The sequence below is a fragment of the Anabrus simplex genome, chromosome 4 (genome assembly GCF_040414725.1).
Source record: "Anabrus simplex isolate iqAnaSimp1 chromosome 4, ASM4041472v1, whole genome shotgun sequence".
NCBI classification, from domain to species: domain Eukaryota; kingdom Metazoa; phylum Arthropoda; class Insecta; order Orthoptera; family Tettigoniidae; genus Anabrus; species Anabrus simplex.
The window spans coordinates 260,280,306-260,305,408 of NC_090268.1; the positions used below are offsets into that span (position 1 = coordinate 260,280,306).

At 36.9% G+C, this 25,103-nt stretch overlaps 1 protein-coding gene across 3 annotated transcripts in view; it reads left to right on the forward strand.

Annotated features, from left to right (window-relative positions):
* The window catches only part of Art7 (arginine methyltransferase 7), a 165,705-nt gene that overhangs the window by 53,135 nt on the left and 87,467 nt on the right, over window positions 1–25,103 (forward strand). For all 3 annotated transcript variants that reach the window (XM_067146441.2, XM_067146443.2, XM_067146442.2), the window contains exons 3-5: window positions 5,145–5,294; window positions 6,327–6,548; window positions 14,426–14,661. In XM_067146441.2, coding sequence (XP_067002542.2) covers window positions 5,145–5,294; window positions 6,327–6,548; window positions 14,426–14,661 — 608 coding nt within the window. The remainder of the gene's footprint in view (window positions 1–5,144; window positions 5,295–6,326; window positions 6,549–14,425; window positions 14,662–25,103) is intronic.

Here is a 25,103-nt window from a genome sequence, read left to right on the forward strand (position 1 = left end):
CTAACACTGAAGATTCCTAAAAATGACAAACATACACTGCGTATTATAAGTTAAGAACGTCATGTTTTATTTGTATAGACATGTGTTCAGGAGAAAAGGAATGAGGTTATCCAGCTTTCAATACACTACAAGTAAACTGACAAATATATTTTTAGACCATTTCACAATTTAAGGGACCAGTTTCAACACGACCAGTGATCATCCTCAGCCTTATAGTTCTAAACATTGGCAAGTTATATAATGTATGTACAATAATTAAAATCCCTTGCAGTATGCATTATTACAAGACATAAAACACACATTAAAATATATAACTACAATATAAATTACACTTAAAACACCAGATGTGGAATTGAAATAAGTTTTGATAAATTGTCCACTTGTAAACGAGTTCTGTTGGACTGGAAGTCTGAAGTGTGTCGCTCAGTTCACAGTTGCTCCTTGTGTATGTCCCATTTGTTGTTAGTACCAGTTTACACAATGTAACACTTTATCTTCTTACATTATGTTTTAAAATATTGGATGAAATTATGTGGTTGATTAGAAGTCATCAGTTATAAATGAGAACCATATAATATGTGGGTATTGTCCTGCGACCAAGTTTCTTAAAAAATGTAAGTTATAAGCAAACTGGTGGATTAGGCTCAAGAGTATCCTCCTGACTGTGTCAATGTACAAAAATGTTTAAATGACTGCAAGGGAGGAGAGAAAAGAATGTTAAGAATGATAATAATGTGTTAGAAGGTAAACCATAAGCAAAATTGTAGGAGACATACCCTTCTTCCATATTCCCCAACTGTCGAACTGTTGGCAATCCGAGGGACACTGTGCTCAAGTTAGAGTCGAACTGCTGGCTGAGCGCTGTAGTCTTGCGTGGGGGGTGTCTTTTATTTAAGCTTAATAAATTTTCTATATAGACGGGAATGGTGATGTCGAACGTGCAATTTAATTTCTTGGATCCTTTGTTCACATTGTAGTTCGGGTTGGAGACTTGTTCTAAATATATAAACTGGTTCTCTGAGATGTTCAATAAGGGCCTTTGGTGGCCAGCTTAATGATATTCATGTCTTGCTTGATGGTTGAAAAACTATGATTAGCATCTGACATATGTAATGCCATTGCTGAAAATTTATTATGCTTAATAGATTAATGTGTTCTGCATACCTTATTGAAAAGCTCCTGCCCGTTTGCCCAACATAGATAGTTTCACACTTCGTGTACTTTAACCTGTAAACTCTGGATTTAGGATATTTATTCTGTCCATTAACCAAGTGTGAGTTAAAAAATAAATCAGTATTATTATTGGTAATTTTATATGCTATTTTTAATTTATGTTTTTTTTTTAATGTTAGTTACTTGATAGACAATTTGGTTGTTGAAGATGAATGTTGAGAATTGGTTATTGCTCTTTTTTTTTCTAATGAGGGTTATTGATAGGCAAAATTTGACCTTGTTAATAATGCTATTAATGAATTAGTTGCTGTAACCATTAAATTTAGCTATTTCCCAAATTGTCTTGCGTTCTTTGTCCAGGTTGGATTTAGGTAACGGAACAGTAAAAGCCCGATGTACCATATTGTAATAGGCAGCTTACTTCTGTAAACTTAAATGTAGAGATTCCTTATGAATAGTTGTCATGGTTTGTGTTGGCTTATGGTATATCTTGTAGGAAAAAAACTCAGGTTGTCTATTATTGGACAGTTCCAGAAAATTTAGATTAGAATCTGCTTCGGATTCAATAGTAAATTTGTGTGTGGATTAATTTCATTTGGTTTATTAAGTGTGGAAATTGGGGTTGCTGCACTGTGGTCTAGAATAACTAGAATATCATCCATGTATCTGTTCCAAAGACAATGTTTTTAAAGGATTGCTTATTCAAGATTTTATTCTACTCTAAATTGTCTAAATAAATGTCAGCTAAGATGCCGGAGGCTGGTGATCTCATTGCCAATCCATACTGTTGATATATGGTTCAATTGAAGATAGTTAATATTTAGTACCATTTCAAGAGGATAATAAGTTCCTGACTCTCAAGTTTACTGAATTTGTTGTGTTTATTGAGATTATCGTTGATGATTTTACACGTTTCAGATATCGGGATGCTTGGGTACACATTTTCTGTATCGAAGAAGTGGATTGAATAGTTAGGTTGAATTTTGAAATCTTTCAAGTTGTTGCATATATCTGATGGATATTTTATTGATTTTTTGGTTTGAAAAGAATATTTGGTTTTTAAGAATTTTTGTATAAACTGTGTATTATTATATAGAGGACTGGGTTTGAAATTAATAATTGGCCTCATTGGGGCCACAGCTTTATGTATCTTGGATAGCACCCTGGCTTTAGGTAGACCAGGATTCATGTTTATTAGTTTAGTTCTTTCATGGTCATTAAGAAGAAAGGTCAAATTTTTAAGTCATCATCATCATCATCATCATTTCTCCTTATCCAGCACCTGCCGGGTTGGGGTATTTATGGCTCTTCTCCATCTTCCTCTTTTCTTCCACCATTCCTCTTCCACGATCTTGTCTCTGTCTAAATTTGGAAAGTTCAGCAGGCCTATAGTTTAGAAGGTAGAGCTTTATGTGTTTCCTGCTGCTACACTGGCTTGAACACAAGGCACTACCTTGAGGCTACCAATCACTGCTGCAGATCCTGTGTACTATTGCCGTGTGTAGCGGGGGGAACTGTCCAATGTTATACCTTCTGAGATATAGCAGAAGCAATATCACTCCATAAATTGATGGACCCAGGATGTTTTATGGTCTCTTGTCAGCCTACAACTGAAGAGGAGATAAAATAGAACAACTCAGTTGTTACATGAACCAAAAATAAATAGCAGGTGCTCACACTTGATGTAAATTAATGTTATCTGTGGTGAGCCCAACACAAATGAAACTGTAGGACATGGCAGTAAAGTGTTGTGTTCAGTGTGTAAAAATGGAGGGGGGTGGGGTGGGAGTGAGTAAGGTTTCAGGTCCATAGGCGCATAAAGCAAGCGATAGAGAAAAGGATTGGTACAAGCACAAAGAAGCTGCCGTCATTAGAAATTGGCAGTTATGTAATTGTTAGTGTGCCTTAGTTGATTGTGGACCTCTAAGAATAATATTATAGATTTCAGAAATCCAATCTCAGGCCCTGTATTGGACATAATCATTCTTTACTAGGAGCTGTATCTAAACAGTCCCTGTTTGCTGTAAACCTGCTAGTGTGGAACAAATAGATGTGCTTGTTTTGGAAATACAATCCTCTGCAATTCAGAATACCATTTCAGTTTAATGTGTACTAATAAGTAGGTTTAGACTATTAGAAAAGAAACACAGTTCAATAATAAAATATACATAGATTTTTTATGTTTTTTCTAGTGAAATATTTTGCTATTTTTGTCATTCATTATACTTTTCACTTTATAATAATTATTGTGTTTGTGTTTAAATTTAGGCCGTATTTTAAAGGGTCAGTTATTTCAGATGTGTTCTTCAAAATATTATGTGAATAATAGGATAGGATGAGCTGTTTGATTATACATTATATAAATTTAGATATGTTTTTAATTGCTAAAAATATTTTTATTTTATCTTAATGATGTTCAAAATATGCTGTAGAGTAATAACACAATCTGGTATAGTAATGAGTAAACTGTACAGCCAGAATCTCAATGCCAAGTGTCAGGTGGTGGTAAATAACCTGATTCCCTAAGGGTACCAATGGCTTTGGGTGGATGAGTTGCTTTAGGTGGAGTGATACTGGAACCCATCAAGCAGCATCTGACCCCAGGTTAGGGCCAGCTGCAAATGGCATTTGTACTCCATGCTAGGAGCAGCCTGATCACCACCTGCTGGCAGTAGTTCTAGAGGGCTTTTGAGAGTGTTGATGCCATTGTAATAATAGCCTAAAATGAAAATGGCACCTTTAAATGAACGTTGGAAAATGCTGGGTCGTTTTTTGGAAACAGTGTGCAGTTCTAATGCAGGGGGAACAGTGAGAAGTGGGCAACCAGTAGAGAGCATCATGAAGGTGGTAACTGCATGACACTGATTGGAAAGTCAGAAGAGATGGTTGATTTTGTGCAGAAGGAGAATATTGCTATAATGGGATTGAGTGAGGTTAAGTGGAGATGAAAAGGATAAGAAGTTGAGGAAAGTATACACTCTCTACTGGAATGGATGATATATGGCAAAGAGTGGAGTGGGAATAATAACCAACAAGATCTTGGTTGAATATGTGGAAAAGGTGGACTACAAAAATTATAGAATAATAAAGATAAGAACAGAGAAGGGAGTAAATAATTTCATCCAAGTATATGCATCCCGGACTGGATGCAGAGAAGATGATATGGGTAAATTCAACCATCCACTCGAGAGAGAAGATAAAGGATGTGGAAGTGAGTGTCATGGTCGACAGTGGCTATATTAGGCTGTTTAGATGCTTTTAGAAAGAAAAATTGGTATGAAATAAAGGAGTAATTTATACCTGTATTTAAGAAGGGGACCTGGAAAATATGTGAAATTAACAGGGAATACCACTTTTATCTCAGGTAGCAAAATATTTGAAAGGATACTAGAAAAGCGAATGAGAAGAAAGGTGGAAAAATGACTAAAGCAATATGACTTTCAAAATGGAAGATCAACACTTAGACCCCATCTTCAAGACAAAAATTGTACTCTTCAAAATAATTGAAAGATTGTATCACAGTTGTTGCTGTCTTGCTGTCTTTAAAATTACCACTTAGTAATTAAAAGGGGTTAAAATTTGTTGCGCACCAGATAATGTTTCTTCACAAATTATGAGCATGCTCAGACTATACAAGAAATATAAAATATTGCCATGCTGTAAAACTAGCTTTGGCAGTTGTATTGTTTACTGCAGGTCAACTTTTGTACTGTATATAACATTATAGTTAAGTAACTTCTGATGAGCATAGAATAATGTTTGTAATACTGATTTCAGTGTTTTTTACTATTATTTAGTAGTATACAAATGTATTTCTGTGAGTTATGTTAGAGAATTCAGGCCGATCATTGTAACTTTTGTTATGCAAATAGTGCACAAACAAACCTCTCTCTCATGCTAAGTTTATTGTTCACACAAAATAACAGTTTGTTTATTGAAGGTCTTTTATCTTACGTACTATATTGTTTCAGAACCAGAAGTATTATACTGGAATCCGATTGGCCATTGAGCAAATGCACGCGCGAGGTAAGAAAGCCAATGTACTCGATATTGGAACTGGAACAGGTTTGCTGTCAATGATGGCAGCCAAGTGTGGTGCAGACTCGATTGTTGCTTGTGAGGTAAGTTGAGTTTTAGAAGGGCTCACAGCGCTTAGTTGTAATTCTTAAGGTCCTCTGTAAAATTGTTAATATGAAGCCCATCCAGGAAGTAAGTTTCGATGGACTAAGGAAAGCAGAACATGACAATATATGTGATCTTTATTTTGTGGATTCAATGATACATAACCTACTTCTCTATATATGCACCACCCTTGTTTAAGCACTTGTAGCATAGCACTAACTTGCTAATGCCTCTGTTATATGAGTCTTCTGCCAAAGACTTGAGCCCTGATACAACCACCAATGGAAACAGTGTTGTTGTCTGAATTTTGTCCTGCCAGAAATCTCTTCAGTTGGAGGAAGAGATGTAAGTCTCTGGGTGGGAGGATGGGGCTGGATGGAGGATGGTCAGGAATGCCCCCCTCCCGTGCTTTGAATTGCTATAGAAGAGCCAGCATTTTCCTCTCTGTGGGGGACCTGCTTTGTCATGCAAGAATGTTATGCCTGCACTCAGCTTTCCACGTCTTTTGTTCTGTATTGCCCTCTGCATCTTCTGCAGGCTGTCACTATAACCGCTGTGAGCTTGTATTCGGAAGAGATTGAGTTTGAGCCTCACTTTCGGCAGTCCTGAAGATGGTTTTCCATTGTTTCCTATTTTCACACCATGCAGATGCTGGGGTTGTAGCCTTAATTAAGGCCACAGCTGCTTCCTTCCCACTCTGTAAGACCTACAGTATCTGTGTCAGTGCAACGTAAAACAGCTTGTAAGAAGAAGTCGCTATAACCACACTTACCTTGCAATTGAAGGGAGACACTATAACAATACTGTAAATGCATGAGATGTTGCTAAATGTTCCTCCTGTATCCATGCGCAAGCTTATCCCGTGTAAACTACAAACACTGCCTTGTGGCCCTTTCGGAACTTACTTCTTTGGATGGGCCTTGTATTTTTACTTTTAGTATTTTTCACTATGAATGTAATTCTGTGTCTTGTCGTTATAGATAATCAATGGCTAGGATTTATAGCTTGATATATTATTTTCTATTCTTCAGGCATTTCACCCTATTGCTGAATGTGCAAAGAAAATAGTTTCTGTAAATGGTTTTGAAGATAAGATAAAAGTGCTAGCAAAACGTTCCACTGATTTAACTGTGGGTGAGGATGGAGATCTGAAGCAACGTGCAAACATTTTGGTGACTGAAGTGTTTGATACAGAACTGATTGGTGAAGGTGCCATCCTTACTTTCAGCCATGCTCATCAAGAACTTTTAGAGGTATGCTATTGAATTCTTAATCACCATTTTAAAAAAAAGGGCTGTACAGCTCATTCCGCTAGGTTTCTAGCTAATTTTCCTTTTTACTGTTAAGAGACCATACAGATTACAGGTGGAATTTTTGTTCAGGTTTATAATTTCCAGGATATATACCTCATATTACAATAGTTGAGACAAGAGAACTGAAAAGCTGTATTGCATAGTAGTTAGATGTTTGCCTTCCTATTTCAAGGCTGAAAAATCAAATCCAGGCAATGTTGATTGGCTTGAGTCTGAGAAAACCTTCTCAGTAGATCTTCTGGGAACATTAAAGAACCTTTTTTTGGGACAGAATTCTTGCTCTCCACTGTCTCATAAAACCTGTGGCAATAGAAGGGATGTTAATAATATTACGTGCCAGGCCTGTTGTTGCCCCCTTCGGTACTTCCTGGAAGGAACTAAGTCAACTGGGAGCTTCCAGCCTGAGGACATGGCTGGACTTTCCGTGTATTGTTCTCTTTGTCTGATTTTGCCGTGTGTTTCTGGGGGATGCAATGAGAATGTTCTCTCTAGCCACATTGCAAATATTACGTTACTCATCACCCAATCTATAAAAAGGAGGCTACCTGCGAACAGTCAGTCAGAGTTGGAATTGGTGTGTTGGAGTTAGGTTACTGGGCTGAGGTGACAGTGGTGTTGGTCATCGCCAGTGTTGCCGGGAGTCTGAATGAGGAGTAGTTGTTGTGTTGGAGTATCGAATGAGTAGCTAGACTGAGGATGGCTGTAGTAGTGTTGGCTACAGTCAGTGCCCCACCGGAGTCAGGGTATCATCACGTACAGAACGGAAAAACTGTGTATACTGTCTAAGAATACTGTGTGTATGTGTGTGTATGTGTGTGTACTTCTGTGGATTGAAGACCATTGTAGAGTCAGCAATTGGAGCAGCTATCATGAGTGTAATTGGAACAGTGTTAATGGTCATTGTTGTGATGAGTACTCTTCTCCTGGTTAGCACTGTTGAATGGTTGCTGTCTAGTTGTCAGTGTTAAGTAGTTCACTGTATTTGACTGTGTGAATTATTGGACTGTCTCTGGAGTTGAACCAAAGAACAGTCATTGTGTATGTGTGGCCAGTAGCCTTGTGTTCAAACCTAGCTGTCTGCATGCAGCTGCTGTGTGGTGTGGCTGGACTTGGAGGAGAAGTGAAAGTAATAAGGATTATAGTTCCATCCAGGAAGATCACCTAACTGGCTGCCCACTGTAAAGAGAACAAGGACTTGTAAATAGGCAGTAATTACGGAGAGTGGTCATTCATGGTTGAATAGAATTGTGTGTGTGTGTGTGTGTGTGTGTGTGAGAGCAGGCATTTATTGGGTTATCCTGAAATAAATTGGAGCGATAAAATAGGCAGTGTTTTATTCATAACAAAAATAATAATATTCATCATCATCATCATCATCATCATCATCATCATCATCATCATCGTCATTCCTTTCAACGTTCAGTCTGCAAGCCTTGGCGAATTAACTGTATGCCTCCCCAATCCTCTGTTTGCAACTAGCTCCTGACCCCGTTCAGTTCCAAACCTCTCATCATCCAGGGGCTTCATACAGTAATGAATATCATCATCACCAATGTCGCAATCCACCCGCCCGGGTGTGGTTACAGTAATGAATATACATTTCAGGAAATATTGAGTACTTCTGCAAGTGTTTCAGGAATTTTCTTGAAATTTGACCGACGTGTACATTATATTTTAGTGTTTTGTACAATATGAAAAATAATGGCATTCTTTATGTGATTGGTTTATTTATGGCTTTTCAAAATTTTCTTCCAGTATTTTTCAAAAATCTCTATACCCACAAGTAAAGTAAATGCAGGGAATTTTATCACTCCCCTTAAAAGCAGAGGATTTCTTCTTGAGGTTGAATCACCATGAGAAGAACAGGTACATTTATGTATTATTTAGGTATGCATTTTAGAGTGTAGTTGAACGTTATTTATATGTTACTCACTTCTATGTTTTTCGCAGTTATACACTAGATTTTTTTAGGCACCAAACTCGGTCCATTAATATTTAGCCCAATTATACCTTTTTCGGTTATACATTTTCTCATTAATACATCACATTTCTCAGGTCCTCGTGAACAAAACATATTCATTTACTTACTCATTTTTACTTTATCCAGTTCTGAGAATATAAGAGTCACAGAGAGAAAATTGACAACATATTGCTTATTGAATTCAATAAGCGGACACTTTTGAGATAAGCTTGTAGACACGATCTGTGGATTCTAGAGTTGTCGCCAACATTGTGTTAAAGAAAGCAACAATAGATGCCAACACTCCATGTATTTATGGAATGCATTAGTGCAGTCACGTTTCAACATTATGGTTGGACAGGGTTTTGTTCTGTGTATGCAGCTTCAATTAATGTTGGAGTCACAAGGAAACAAACTTATGCCTAAGAACATGTAAAGAAGATATCCAGAAAAGCCTCAAGTGGTGGGGAAAAGTTAAAAATAATAGATGAGTTTAAAAACAATTCTGATGAAACAAAAAAAGAACATCGCTGAGCATCTAGGACTGCCATAATCAACATTGACAATGGTAATGAAAAATACAGAGGAAATATGGAAAAATGCATCAAGGCCTAGTTCTAGCCATGAAACAGGATTTTAGCCGATTTAGAAAAGTGTGTTATAGTCTGGTTCAGTCAACAATGCAAAAAATAAACACTCCCAATGATGGAAAGATGCTACTAGAGAAAGCATTGGATGTCGCTAAACAGCTTAACATGACAGATGAGTGTAAAGCTTCCTCTGGTTGGTTGCAGAAAAGATATGACATAACTGGTCACAGGATTTGTTGAGAGACCAGCAGCATAGGTGAGGATTTTTAAAAAAAAATGCTATTTGTTCGGGACATCAACCCATGTGGATCTTTTGCCCCTACTGGCACCACATTGTTTGAATCTGCGTGTAATTGGAATGGTGGTAATGTGGAATGTTGTGTGTAAGGAAAGGAAGATTAAGGACGTCATAAACCCCAGTCCCCAGGCCAGGGATATCAAATCATTACAATTAAAAAACCCTAACCCAGCCGGGAATCGAACCCGGTAGATGAGGATGTAGTCCGTCATTAGAAAGAAAATGAAATTCCCAGAATTATGGAACATTATGATTCTACTGACATCTATATTTCTGATGGAACAGGGGTATTCTTAACCTCTTAGCAGACAAAACTCTTGCGGTGAAGGTTGATCCGTGATATGGGGACAAAAGGAGCAAAGTGCATCCAACATCTTACAGCAAATGCCGACTGAACTGATAAGTTCCCTCCATTGGTCATCAGAAAATTAGCCAAACTTTGCTGCTTAAAAGGTGTAAAATCACTTCCTTTTTTATATGAGGTCAATAACAAAGCCTAGATGACCAGGGTAATTTTCGCGGCTTATCTGGAAAAGCTCAACAGCAGAATGCATCGTCGAAAGGAAGATCTTGCTCCTGTTTGACAACTGTCTGCACATCCCAGCTCATTGACCTTCGGTAATGTTGAACTTGTCTTCCTTACAGTAAACAGCACCAATCATTTGTAGCCATTGGATTTGGGAATTATAGCTACCATGAAGGTTGAAGGTTCATTATTGGAAGCTGCTGGTACAGTGTGCGGATGCTGATATGATGCAGGAAAGGAAATACCAAAGGTCACTGTGTTACAGGTAAGTGTTGTAATTTTCTGTACAGTATGTATAAAATTGCATTACTCTATATTGCACTGTACTGTAGCAGAATTTTTTGTCTGATTTATTCTTTAATGTTTTTCCTTATTTTGCAGGCTATGCACTTCATTCAGTCAGCCTGGGACAGCATGAAATCTGAATCAATCTGCAGGTGCTTTGTTAAACCTGGAATCGCCCGGCTAAGTGGCTCAGATGGTTGAAGCTCTGGCCTTCTGACCCCAACTTAACAGGTTCGATCGTGGCTCAATCCGGTGGTATTTGAAGGTGCTCAAATATGTCAAACTCGTATTGGTAGATTTACTGACACATAAAAGAACTCCTGTGGGACTAAATTCGAGCACCTCGGCATCCCTGAAAACCATAAAAGTAGTTAGTGGGACGTAAAGCAAATAACATGATTATTATTTACTAAAGCTGGAATCGCAAAGACAACTGCAGAGGAAAAGAACGGTGAAGGAGCAGGAGTCCAGGACGATCAAGATGATTACTGAAGTACTACATCCATTTTATCATGTCCTACAAAATGAAGTCTTCAGGAATATAATGTTAGATTTGGAGAATTCATGTTTTGTGATGAAGGTCTCTCTATATGTGTTGCACAAAGCGATAACAAGATAGTATCAGAAATAATTCCACAGGTCGTATCTGATGATGACTGTGATAAAAAGGTAGGCCTAAATAGTTAGAAACTGTTCATAGTGTGCATGAGGCAGTTCAAGCTCTAGAAATTATACAGCGATATCTATCATCACAAAACCTAAGTGATGACAGCATATAACAGACTAGTGTGTGATTGTGTGGAAAAATCAAAGAAGCAAAGAAAGTTTTACAATTATTTAAATACCATTGTAAAGCACAAACACTCTACCTATAAATACTGTAGTGTATGTGTTCATTTCATTTATTGATTTCTTATACAGTAGTTTCAGTAATAATGGAATGAAACAATTTCTGTACCATAAGAAAATTCACTTCTACCTGTAGCAGATTTTAGAAGGCAGTGCCAAAAAAAAAAAAAAAAAAAGAAGAGAGAGAGAGAGGAACCCGATATCGAGAATTCATTAAGATGTGTTTTTGCTTGTAAAGTCTTATTTTTGTACATACAGCAGAGTAAATAAATGCATTAAATACTGATTAGTGACCAGGAGTTACAAGCAGTAACATTGGTGACCTCCGACGTGATAAAAATAACGGCAAGTTTTCGAAATGTGGTGAAGTGAAACATAAAGAAGCCACCAATTAAACAACAGCACACTGTTATGCGAGTAGAAGTTTTCAGTTGCATTTATTTCATCATCCTGTGATGAATATTCATCTTAGGCCATAGACTGTGTTTGAAATTGTGTATTCATAAACATATACAATAGGAACTAACCCCGAAATGGCAACCTAGGAAAACAAAGATATTCCAACATTACGATGCGAAGCTAACAAGGTTAGGATAAAAATTCCTCTGTTTTTGTCTGATAAGCCCGAAATTTGGTTTTTCAAGTAGAAGCCCAGTTCAACATTAATAGAATCACATCTGAAGAAACCAAATTTAATTACATAATTGCCTAACTCGAACCAAAATATATCAAGAATATTTGTGATATAATAACAGGACCAGGAATTGCTAAATATATGGCCGCCAAAGCACGACTCTTCGATATTTTTAAAGAGAGTGAAGATGTGAAAATCAAAAGATTGTTTACTGGTGTAGAGTTAGGAGATTACAAACCTAGTCAGCTTCTTAGAAAAATGCAGTCGTTAGCTGGAAAGGATGTGACTGATAGGGTTATTAGAACCCTTTGGTTAGATAAGCTTCCAGATTCGATAAAAAATATCCTAGTTGTGAGCGAAGAGTGCCCGGAGCATGTCGCAATGGTGGCTGATAAGATGTTGGATATGAACTCCCTCAATGACATATTTCAAATAATTTCTCATTATGCGCATGGGATACTCTGGTAGTGTGAAAGTTTCTTGAAGCGCTTCCAACATGTTATTCCACTTTACCGAGTTGAAAGCGTTCTTGACATCCAGAGTCACAAGAAGTGTCACTTTTCAAGAATGATGATCACCCATTTGTGCACTTTCGCTGTATTCAACACATCCCACACTGCATCGATTGTCGAATGTCCTTGTTGAAAACCATGTTGCAGGTTATAAATTTCAGTTTTTGTCCATATTGAAGATCTACTTGTGATACAGATTCTTATAATTTTATTAAATACCACCTATTCAATACATAATAAGCTAATGAAGACTTACATCCTTATTAAATTGTTAACATGGTACATGTTTCACTCCTTTTTGTGAGCATCATCAGCCAATTGATATTTACCCAAGGTTTAATGAGATCGTGAACATATTCTATTGATCTAAAATATGCTTAGTAAACATGAGTGACAAATCTTTACTATTTTACAATACATATAACAATAAAAATTATGTCTTTAAGTTAAAACATATTTGTCTAAAATCTTAGCGTTTAAACTTATTGACAAAATTCGTCTGTTGAATATCCTTTTAAAATAATTTTAAAAAACCATTTGAGATCTGGCTAATTGTAATGATTTGGTATTTTTTGACTTGTGTAATTGTTATTGAACCTTCGTTAACTACATTAACAATTTTATTCAGTTGATAATTGCCTATATTATGAACCATTATCTTGTTCTCTATGTTACTGGAGTTAACACTGGTACAGAATGTATTGGCATTAATCCTATATTGTCAATACGTCAGTTACTCTAGTTACAGTTTATCTCAATCTTCATTTTAAACCTTCATTATAATACCGGCCCTTAGGAAGGATCACTGACATCCAGTATGTCAATGAAAGAATAATAGAGGCAACTGTGTGTCTAGATAAGGAAAAGCTAACACTGGAACAGGTATATGCACCACAGATTGGGTGCAACCAGGATGGTAAAACCCAATTCCTCAAGGATAGAGAAGCCTTCTTTATGGGAGACCTGAATGCACACAGAACTGAGTATGAGAAGGTGATGGGACCACATGGTTATGGTGGAAAGGACACAGAAATGGAAATTCTCCATATATATTTGATGGTGAAAAATAACTGGTTCAAGAAAAGAATTGGTCATGAGAGTTGGGATGGACAACATAAGACTGTAATAGATGATGTTGTCAAAGTTAAAGAAACCAGCAGGCTTTTGACAGATGTGAAAGTAAAACCTAGTGAAAGCCTTGACAGTGCCAACCAGTTATTAGTAGCAGATATAAAAAGCTTTCACATACCAAAAATACTGACCCTGAAAATACCATATTTTGTCCATGGAACAATGAACCTTAAGTTAGAAGCATTATTTCATTTGGAGACCACCCAATTTCTTATATTACTTGATGTAATGACCTTTGGCTACTTGCTAAATAAGTCGACTTTTAAAAATCTAGAACCATTCACACTCCTTTGAAAAATAACATAAATCTAGAATTTCAAACAAGTAATTTCACTTAGTTGAGATTAGTGTAAAATTTCAGGTTGTAATTATAAGAATAAGGGGCTGCCTTGCTGAGACAGTAAAGGTGTGTTTGGTTTACCCAGAATGACGTTGGTTCGATTCCCTTTAATGGATTGTATTGTATTGTATTGAATAGGTGGTTTTATAAATATTATTATAATATTTGTGCTATCCCTTTAATGGAGTCGAAAAATTTTAAAAACTAGATATCCTCTTTCGGAGGTGCACTTGGCCCTGAGGTTCACTCAGCCTACATCAAAAATGAGTACCAGGTTAATTCCTGGGAGCAAAGGCAGCCGGGTATAGAGCTAACCACTACCCCACCAAGTGCTGAGGTTACGGATAATGGAAGCCTTTATCTTCCACCTCTCCCAGGGCTTTCATGGCCTGTACGTAGATGACAATTATAAGAATATTTTTATTGTGTTGGAAACCATGTCTTGAACAATTATAATTATTAATTGGTCAAAGATCATATTAGATTACACCTTATTACTGTTTTCAGTGAGCGTTGTATTTTAATTTAATCCAATTGTCATTCAGTAGTGAACTGAAAATTATTGTACAGTATGTAAATGGCTTACTCAGTGTACTCTTTTGTATAGTAAGAGAGAGAGAGAGAGAGAGATATATATATATTGATTTTTGTTTGCTCTTTCTATAAAATCTCAGCCATTTTTATTTTCACAGAAAGATTGCATTGTTGTCCCAATGTCTGCAACTATATATGCACAAGTGGTGGAAAGTGAATTGGCTCAGAAATGGAACAAACTACATCCAATAGTTGATGGTGAAGGTGATACTTTGGTTGATACTCCTCCAGAAGTAAAGAAATGTCCTGGAGCTGCAGCAGTTCATGATATTCAGCTGAGTCAATTTCCATCTGGCAAGTTCTCTACTATCTTATCACCACAACCTGTGCTCAGGTTAGTATTCAAATTTATCAGAGAAGGTTTTAAAATTTGAATAGATTGAAAAAATAATAATAGCAAATTCTACTGGAATTTAAATCTGAGATCTTTCAGTGTAAAACTCCCTGGATATACTGTTTCATAGGCAAATACTTGAATTAGTTTTGTTAATAGCTCAAGATGTTTTGCAGTTTGTTAGAGCTCCAGGAGGAATGCAAAGAACTGATTGTGAACTGAGTATACAGTAGCTTTTATCTGGACTCTTTGTCAGTATATCGTTGTACATCAGTCAAGCCTTGTTCTGATATGATTGAAATTAACTGCTTGACATTTCTGGGTGCAGACACTCGTGTTCCCTCTTGCATCAAAGTCTTGTACTTGTATATTGCTTACAAAAGTGGAGGACGGGAAAGCCTAATAGATTTTCTCTTATGTAAAAGAATGCATCTGAAGGAGGTAAAGAACTGCAAAGTCATACTAGGGGAAGATGTGGCTCCACAACACAGACTATGAATGCACAGGGATGAAGAAAAGAGCAGTAAAGAAAATGACTCCAAGAATCAAATGGTGGAGGTTAAATGATCCAATTTTGGGAAGTGAATTCAAGGAGAAGGTGATCCAAGAAACACAGTTAGTGAAAGGTGTTCAGAAATGGTCGACAGTAAACGCTGAAGCTATTAGGAAATTTGGTATGGAAGTGCCGGGTATGACATCTGGGAAAAGTGCTCCACTTGATAAAGAAACGTGGTGGTGGGACGAGGAGGTCCAGAATGCTGTCAAGATGAAAAAACAAGCCAAGAAAGCCTGGGAAGAATCTGGAATGGCCGAAGATAGAGAACACTACAGACAAGCAAATAAATCTGCGAAAAGAGCTGTTGGAAGAGCAAAGGCAATGGCATGGAATGAAGTCTACGAAAATTTAGAGACCAAAGAAGGCGAGGCAAAGCTCTTCAGAATTGCTAAGGCAAGGGACAGAGCATCAAAAGATCTTACACACATCAAGCAAATGAATGAACAAGGAATGGTAATTCGAGATGAGAACCTAATTAAGAAGAGATGGGAGGAGTATTTTAAAAAGCTGCTTAATGAGAAGAATGAATGGCTTGTGTTTGAAGATGGTATTCCAAATTATAATGTAACAACTGACATATGCAGGATAGGGGTTGTAACTGCTATGAAGAAAATGAAAAGTGGGAAAGCAATGGGCCCGATGAAATTCCTGTAGAGGCCTGGAAATGCCTGGGAGAAGAGGGAATAGATATGTTGCTAAACCTATTCCAACAAATATTCCAAGAGGAAAGAATACCCAATGAATGGCGGAAGAGTACCATAATTCCCATGTTTAAAGGAAAGGGGGACATTCAGGATTGTGCAAATTACAGAGGAATAAAACTCATGTCACACACTATGAAGATCTGGGAAAAAGTCATTGAAAGTAGGCTTAGGCAGGAGACAATAAAAGGTGAAGAACAGTTTGGATTTATGCCAGGGAAAGGAACCGTAGATGCCATTTTTTTGTCTAAGACAGCCTATGGAAAGACACAGAGAAAAGAAGAAAGAATTACATATGGTGTTCATTGATCTAGAAATGGCTTATGATCGTGTGCCCCGCCAAGAAGTATGGAGATGCATGAGATCCAAGGGAGTACCAGAGAAGTATGTGCGCATCATTCAGGATATGTACCATGGGGCAAAGACGCAAGTTAGAAGCAGTGTAGGGCTAACGGAAACCATACCAGTTGAAGTTGGTCTCCATCAAGGATCTGCACTGAGTCCCTATATTTTTGATCTGATAATGGATGTTCTCTCTGAAAGCCTTAGAGAACCAGCTCCTTGGTGCATGCTATTTGCAGATGACATCGTACTATGCAGCACTAATAGAGAACAACTTGAACTTAAACTAGAACACTGGAGAAAAGCACTGGAGGATAGGGGTCTTAAAATCATTCGGAATAAGACAGAATACTTGTGCCTCGGTAGAAAGGAAAATTGTAGTGTGAAAATGGATGGAAATCAACTCCATGCAAGTAATAGTTTCAAATACCTTGGATCATCTGTATCTGATGATGGCAATCTAGATTTGGAAATTACACACCGAATTCAGGCTGCCTGGTTAAATTGGAAAAGGCTGTCTGGTGTCCTCTATGACAGGAGACTAAATGTCCAAGTGAAGGGGAGAGCCTACAAAAGTGTGGTGAGACCTGCCATGATATATGGAGCAGAAACTTGGCCAATAGTACAATCACAAAATAAACGGCTGGATGTAGCCGAAATGAAAATGCTGCAATGGATGTGTGGTGTTACTAGGAAAGACCACATCAAGAACAGCTTCATATGAGGCAGTGTTAAGGTAACTCAAGCATCACAGAAAGTTTAAGAAAGGCGGTTGCTCTGGTATGGTCACATTAAGCGCAGGGATGAGAACTATGTAGCAAGAAGAGTGCTTGACTTGGAGGTGAAGGGCAGGAGGGAGAGAGGCAGGCCAAGAAGAAGATGGATGGATTGCGTGCGGGAAGACTTCGCAGAAAAGCAGTTAACTTAAATCATCATTTGGGACCGAGGGAAATGGAAAAGACTTGTCAAATATTGACCCCGCATGAGCGGGAAAAGAAGAAGAAGAAGAAGAAGAGGAATTATAATGTCCCCTTTTCCGGGGTCGCTCAGTCGGTGGAGCGAGAGTTCGCAGGGCTAACTTTACTGTTTTGGGACAGACCTTATGAAATTTTTAATTTGCAGGGCTATAGGTGACTGGATAGGTGACAGCATGATAAAAGAAATCGGAACAAAATAACAATAACATTTATTAAATGAATAACAGTCTGGACATGCAGATGAGAAAAGAAAAGAAACTATTTACACCAATACAACTCAAATTGACTGCTTTTGATCTGCAATGTAAACATATGTACACTGCATGCTTATGGGTTCCATTCGTTACAAACCATCTTCATCTAACCACCTTGTTCGAAACTGTGCTTCAGGTCAAAATCGTTGATTTACGGAACTGTAACATTGAACCAATCATAATGTTAGCGACAATGTCATTATGACCAATATTGCTACATTAGATCATTAAATTATACAATATTCCCTTGATGAATTCTTCACCAATTTTAATGCTCCTTTATACAAGTTCTGAGCAAATCCCCATCAATTAATTCTCTAATTCCCCATGACTCTTTGGAAAATCTATTGATTCATTTTCTAGATTTTTCCTTTACAAATCTTTGGAAAATTTTTGCAATATTTCCATTCAGAAATTCGTTCACATATACTTAGAAAATTTGCTTACAAAATACTTGGGAAATCTTTGAACATTATTGTAAGAAAAATCCTTTTAACATTTACTTGGTAAATTCTTTACAATTCCATTGGAAAATTCCTTTAACATTTCATTGGAAAATATTTTAACATTTCATCGGAAAATTCTTTGGCATTTAATTGGAAAATTCTTTGGCAAGTTTCCCCTCCTCAGATTACGTTTGACTGTATTCTTTTATTGAAAATTTTAAATGATTATTCACTTACTAATTTACTGTGGATAGATAGCAGAGTATCACGTAGTAAAATGCGTAACAAACGGCAACAACACTCCACATGACAATAAACCACATGAAAAATCACCAAAAGAAATAACACTGTTGAAATACATGGATAAGCTGTCACACAATTACACAATCTCCCCCAATTATTTATCAGCAGATTTTATCATAGTGTCAAGATTATTATTATTATTATTATTATTATTATTATTATTATTATTATTATTATTATTATTATTATTATTATTATTATTATTATTATTATTATTATTATTATTATGTCTCCCCTCAGAATTAGGTTGAAGACCCTCGCATTATTTGCAGATAATAGTGATGAATCACCATGACCTGTGATGAATGACCAAAATAGGATGAATAAAAAAGAAGAAACAATCATCACCACCATCAGTTAGGGATACATTGAAGAATGCACTCATATAACCTCATGGAAAAAATTAATGAGTCTTTACTTTACACAATATAAGTTTTTGAGCCAACATTTATTTTTATACCCTGAATAATTAACCATATCACCATAAATCACAATATTCTTATGACTAACATGTACCCTAGTGGTCATCATGTTGTCTATTATTATCATGAAAATTAATCATCACAATCGTCGCTCACATTTAACTCTCAACAACAAGTTTAAATTTGCAACATAGGAATAATAATGAAGCCTCCACCTTATCAATACATTTATAAATATACTATTAGTTACAGTAATCACAGTACCGGTTTCGACCCCTCGAGGGTCATCCTCAGCTGTCATATACAAATATAGTTATTAAAACATCACATAAGAAGGTGTTGTACATACATGAAAATTGACCAATTTGACAGGTCATTTAAAATTATAGCTTATAGATTATGAAAGTTTAAATTTGTCCAACTCATTATTATTATTATTATTATTATTATTATTATTATTATTATTATTATTATTATTATTATTATTATTATTATTCCTAAACGCATCATCTCGATGAGCTGCCTACTGTCCACAGCTATCACCTTCTCTTCCAAGGTCAGAATTACTTCACAAGTCATTCTCTACCAATGCTTCGATTAACTCATTGCCTTAATAAAATCTGATTATTTATTATTATAGTCATGATTTTTAATGAAGTCACACATCATCCTTATTATTATTATCCTTCATTCCCCCATAATCCATTTCAAAGACCTTAATTACACGTAACCTCGCGAAATTCACTAACAACTGGGGTTATCAGTCACTGAATCCACACAGTAATACTCCAAGAAATCAACAAAATGAAGTCAGTGAATCAATAAATCAATGACTACTCTACCATCACCACAATTTAAATACTACATCTCTAACTAATCTACGTTTCATTATATAAGAATACAATCCAACTAACAATCTACCAAAAGAGAGGAAAATGTGACAAGAGTACTTATTATTCCGATGTAAATCTCCGGCGTCTTGAATATAGGTGTAGATGTAGGTTCCTCCTTCTCTGGATTATGGCGGATTGTAGATGAACAAATTCATCGTGCTTTCTCACACACACATCGGCTTAACACGTCAGGATTCCTGTGCAATCAAACAGCATAGATGAAATGGAAGTACAAGAACAAATTGATGAAACCTGGAGATAGAGGAATATGGAATGAAAATAAGTGTGGAAAAGAGTAAGACAGCAGTGATGAAGAGAGGTAATGGAGAAGGAAGAGGGAATATTGTAGTAAATGGAAGACAATTAGAAGTTGTGAATTCCTTCAAATATTTGGGGAGAATACTTGCAGAAGATGGGAAAATAAATGAAGAAATTGGAAAGGAATCCAACAAGCCAATGAGTTTTACCGAAGTGTGAGAAGTATAATGCGGAACCAGGACATCCCAGAGAAATGTAAGAAAATTCTGTACTCAATGTATTAAGCATCAATTTTGATATATGCAGTGGATACATGTACAACAACAAAACGTGATGAAAGCAGAATCCAAGCATCCGAGATGAAATTCCTTAGAGGAATAATTGGAAAGAAACGAAAGGATAAAATCAGAAACATAGAAATCAGAGAGAGTATTGGATTCCCTAAACTGCAAGACAAGATACAGACCAGTAAGCTGAAATGCTATGGTCACATGATGAGAATGGAAGAAGATAGAGTTTTAAAGTGAGTATTTATCGAGAAAATAATAAGAGGAAGACAATGAGGAATGCCCAGAAATGGATGAACGGATACGATGAAGGAGCGCATAGAGAAGAGAGGAGTAACAGTAGAAGAAATATTGGAGGAAAGAAAATAATTCACTTAACTGATTGTGATGTGTGTGGCATTATGTTAGATTTAAAGGTAAGGTTTTCAGACGAGAATGATCTTTTGCAGATTTAATTTGAAATTTTACTGGGAGTTAAGTGAGTTTTGTGATCGTCATGTCTTCCGAAGGAGACGAATGTTACTTGCCAACACAAATGCTTGAAGTGTCAATTGTGGAGGAAAAGGCTTCAACTGACTTGCAAGGTCTCCATGTTTCCATACTGAACTGGGAATCGTGACGTTAATTCAAATTATGATCTTCACACAACCACATTGTTGGCTTCGAAACCACCTGAATTAAGCCTGTTAATTACCGCAACTTAAGAGAACAAGATTATTCTTTCCACTGATAACATATGTTGCCCTATGATTTATGCACCTCAAGCTGGACTATTCTCTTGTTTATCAAGACTCAACAACTGGGATACCTTCTCAAAAATGTTATGTTTTACGGTCAGACACACCACATCATTTCAACTGGTTATAATCTAACAGTGACTTTATAGGTGCTGTCATATGTTTTAGATGGTTATATGCACCATGCCCTTATCATTTTAATGTTATATTTAAAATTGGCCTTAGTAGGTGCATTTAAATGTTGTATATAGATACACCTTATGTTCTACAAACTTCAAGCTGGACACTTTCTCGTGTATCATACCCTAACTATTGTTACTTTCTCTGTTTTGCTTTCATTGGTTTAACTTTTGACTATTTAGCTTTCAACATTAATCCTTGTATTTGCTGTCATGTGTTTTATGTTTCAACTAGTCATAGGTTAAGATTTGTCTTGTAGGTGCTATTCGATAAGTTGCATTTTGCTCAATTGATTTATTGGCTGATGATGACGCGCAATGAGCATCGAAACTAGTACCAACCTTCTCTAAACGTTATGTGATATATATTCACATCAATAAACATTCATGGTATTGAAAAGGTGGACCTTTAACATTTTCATTTTACTGTAATCCCAGTTCAATATGGAACAAAATGAAGTTTCTAACTTTCAATACCCATGTAAGCCTAGAACATTCTCATACCCCATTCTGTCAGTTCCCACATGAGCATTCAGATCTCCTATTATCATGATCCCATCTCCAACAATATGTGTTTCCAATTCATTGAGGAACTCTTCTTTTTCTTCCACGCTACATCCTGTCTGTGGAGCATACACCTGTATTACCTTCAGTAGTTCCTTGTTTACTTGTATGTGCATTATTATATTTCTTTCATTTACATACTCAACTTCAGCTATTGGTTCAACATTCTGATTCACTACAAATCCCACTCCATTCCTTTCCTGTTTACTGTTCCCCTTCCAGTACAAGGTATACCCCTTTCAGTTTCTTCATTCCTTTCCTTTCAATTTTACTTCACTTAATCCCAGGATGTCGAGTTTTCGTTTTTCCATTAGGTCAATCAATTCATTTTCTTTCCCATTCATTGTTAAAATATTTATTGTTCGAAATCGGGTTTTGTTCTCTGATTTAACACTTGCACGAGCATCAGCATTACCATCATACTGTGCAACTGTAGTCAGAGACTTGTCAATTCCATTTCCATTTTTAAACTTCCATCCGAGGCTTGTGTTGTAGTTGAAAGCAAGTACAAATTTACTCGTCTGCTGACCTGCTAAGCCTAATGCATCTGAGGATTTTCTTTCGGGGTTTACTCCCTTAGCCTTTGAAGGTCCCTCTTCTCCACAAGGCAGTGATTTCCTCTGCTGATTTTCCCCAGAGAGAAGGGTTGTCTCATCCACCACCTTCGCCATTCCGAAGGTCTGCTTCTCTGCCTAAGATGCTGTTAAGGTCTTCATCCGTAACCCTGGGTATGGGTTCCACTTTATACCCCGTGAGACTGGGTCCCTGCCTGAACTTAGTTCTTCTTCACACCAGCCTACTGATGTGGAGGATACCCATCCCTGCAGTGTGGATGTGCCAGACAAGAATTACTCAAGTGAAGGATAGGGAAGATGACCCTATCTCCCTTGAGCCGGGTAGTGTCATATGTAATAATATATCGGATAAATCGACCCCCCTCCCCCCATATAATTTTAATCAATGCATACAAGTGGTTTCTGTTTCATCGCCCCTTTTTCTATCCAAAACTATTTTCATTTCACCGTTGTGGATGCTACTCAGTATACAGACTTCCCTGTTATCCCTCCACTTGAGAGACATAAACATTTTCCTGTATGAAACTGAAACTTCTCCTTTCTTGAGATTCCGGGAGTTCCTTTCGATTACTTCGTACAGTACCAACAGATCTGTATTGAATTTGTTCAGAAGATCAAAGAGTTTTGGACTGTTGTAATAATTGACCATGTCTCTATGTATGTTGGGTATTCAGCCCAAAGGCTGGTTTGGTCCTCTACAACTCCACCAACAGCTGTCCTGGATAGCCTAGTTGTCACTGAAGAGGCACTTGGTAAATGAAGAGTGAGACAGTTTCCCGTTGCTTTCCTCACTAAGCCAGAAGTTGCTATTACATATCAGTCTGCCAAGCCCACTGAAATGCATGTACCAACTGACCCTATGAGCAATATTTTCACACCATTCATGACAGGGACTGGCTGCATAAGGAACGGTATTACTAGAATCGCTCATACCTCGGTTACTTTCATATTGTCAAAGCCAAGAATGAGACTGAGACAGGTCAGTGAAAGTAACAAATTTGTTCTAGCCCATACCAGAAGACATAATGCACTGTAAACAATAAATCCCACCTGCAAAGGCATCGTGTCTATAAGATACCTCTGATTCAAAATGTTTTCAGCCAACGTAAACATAATCCTCGAAGGCGTTGAAATATTTGAAATATTTACTCCAAGAACTTTGATGAGAAGCTCTCTGTTTTTTCTGGTGTACCAGATCATGTTACATACATACCTGTCCTGGCTTTGCATAATTTGTATGATTCCATTCCGAAACATGATCCCCCCCCGTCTAATGACACTTTGCCATCAGGGGTATAAGGTTCCAAAAAATTTGCTAAAAGATGGTCAAATACTGGCTTTATTTTGTAACTTTTGGGAGGAATTTGTCTATTATATGCCTCATTGTCAGGTAAATGTAAAAGGCTGAGAAGGAGGCAAAACCTCTTCTCTGTCATTACCTCATTGAAAATAGGCATGGCCAACAAGCGATTGTGAGAAAATGTCCTGATTTAGGTTCTTCTACAATCCCCTGCAGCAGCATTATGCCCATAAGGAGCTTTATTTCGTCCTTATTTGTTGGGACGCAGTCTTGATCTTGACTTGAGTTCTAAATTGTTAGTTCTAATTGGAACTAACAGTTCTATGATTATTAATGCAAGAAAAAGTCTGGTTGATGAGCGTGCTCCGGATGCTAAGAATTTAGAGCCTAATTGATTATTTTTCAAATTTCACACATAGTTCATCCCAGATTTTAATGTCAATTGTATTTTTGTACAATTGTTTTTATGTCATTTGTGTGTTTGTATATTTGTTTAGTTATTAGATGTATTACATTAAGGCTGAAGATAGCCAGCCAAGGCCGAAACTAGTCCCTAGTTTAGTAATGTAATTAAAAAATATTGCATATTATAGTGTTGAAAAGGTGGACCATTCTTCTTCTTCTTCTTCTTTTATGACCACATAGGATCACTTTAGTCAGTCCGTCGTTCAGGTCTCTTTGAAGGGATTGTTCGGGCTTTGCGGTCCTCCCAGTACTTCTTCAGACGCTCCGATCTTCGTGCCCTTTCCTCAGTTGAAAATGTGCGTGTTGTTGGTTTGTTTTGTGTAAGGGTAAAGCGGAGGTTTGTATTCTTGAGTTTTGTATTCAATTTTATCTTATTTTTGGTGTCTAGGTGGACCATTACGACATTAATTTAATTATTATTGTGATCACAATTCAATACAGATCAAAACCATGAAGTTTATATACTATGCTTAAATTGTTTGTCATATAGGGGTGTATGCAAGGAAGTGTAGTATCATGTGAATCACGGTAAGATACATTGTCTGTAACGAAAGAAGACCTAGTTCAATCTCTATTCAGAAGAAAATTTGTACTATAAGAAACAATAATGTTAATCAGGTATAATAATCTTCATGTGTTAGGTACTTAACAGAACAACAAAACACCGGGAAAGTTGTCCGTACGGTTAGGGGTGCGCAGGTGTGAGCTTGCATCCAGGAGATTGTAGGTTCGAACTTGTTGTAACCAAGGTTGAAGTTTACAAAACACAACTTTTATTGCTTCACTTTATGATATTTACACAAATAACTGAAATTTATTTTGAAGCAAAAAGGAATATTGAATCTTGAGAAAAGTCTATCTTTATACAATATGTACAGGTTTGCAGTCTTTATATACACTTCTATCTTGAAAAGATAGTCTTTGTGAACTGACACGTTGATAGTCGAGAACTATCTGGCACACTAACATAAATGTTCATGAGAGTCCTTGTTTGTTGAAGTGCCTGAATTCCTAAAAGCAAGTTCAATTGATTGAAGAAATTCCACCTAGCGAAACTAAGGGAGCTTGCATAAGTTAGGGAATGAAAATGGCTTGTAAAAGAGTTACGGGACTTAGGCAGCGGAAACAGGTAAGGGAGCGGTGACCAGAGGTGAAACCTCGTACTGCCAGAAATTCAGTCCAC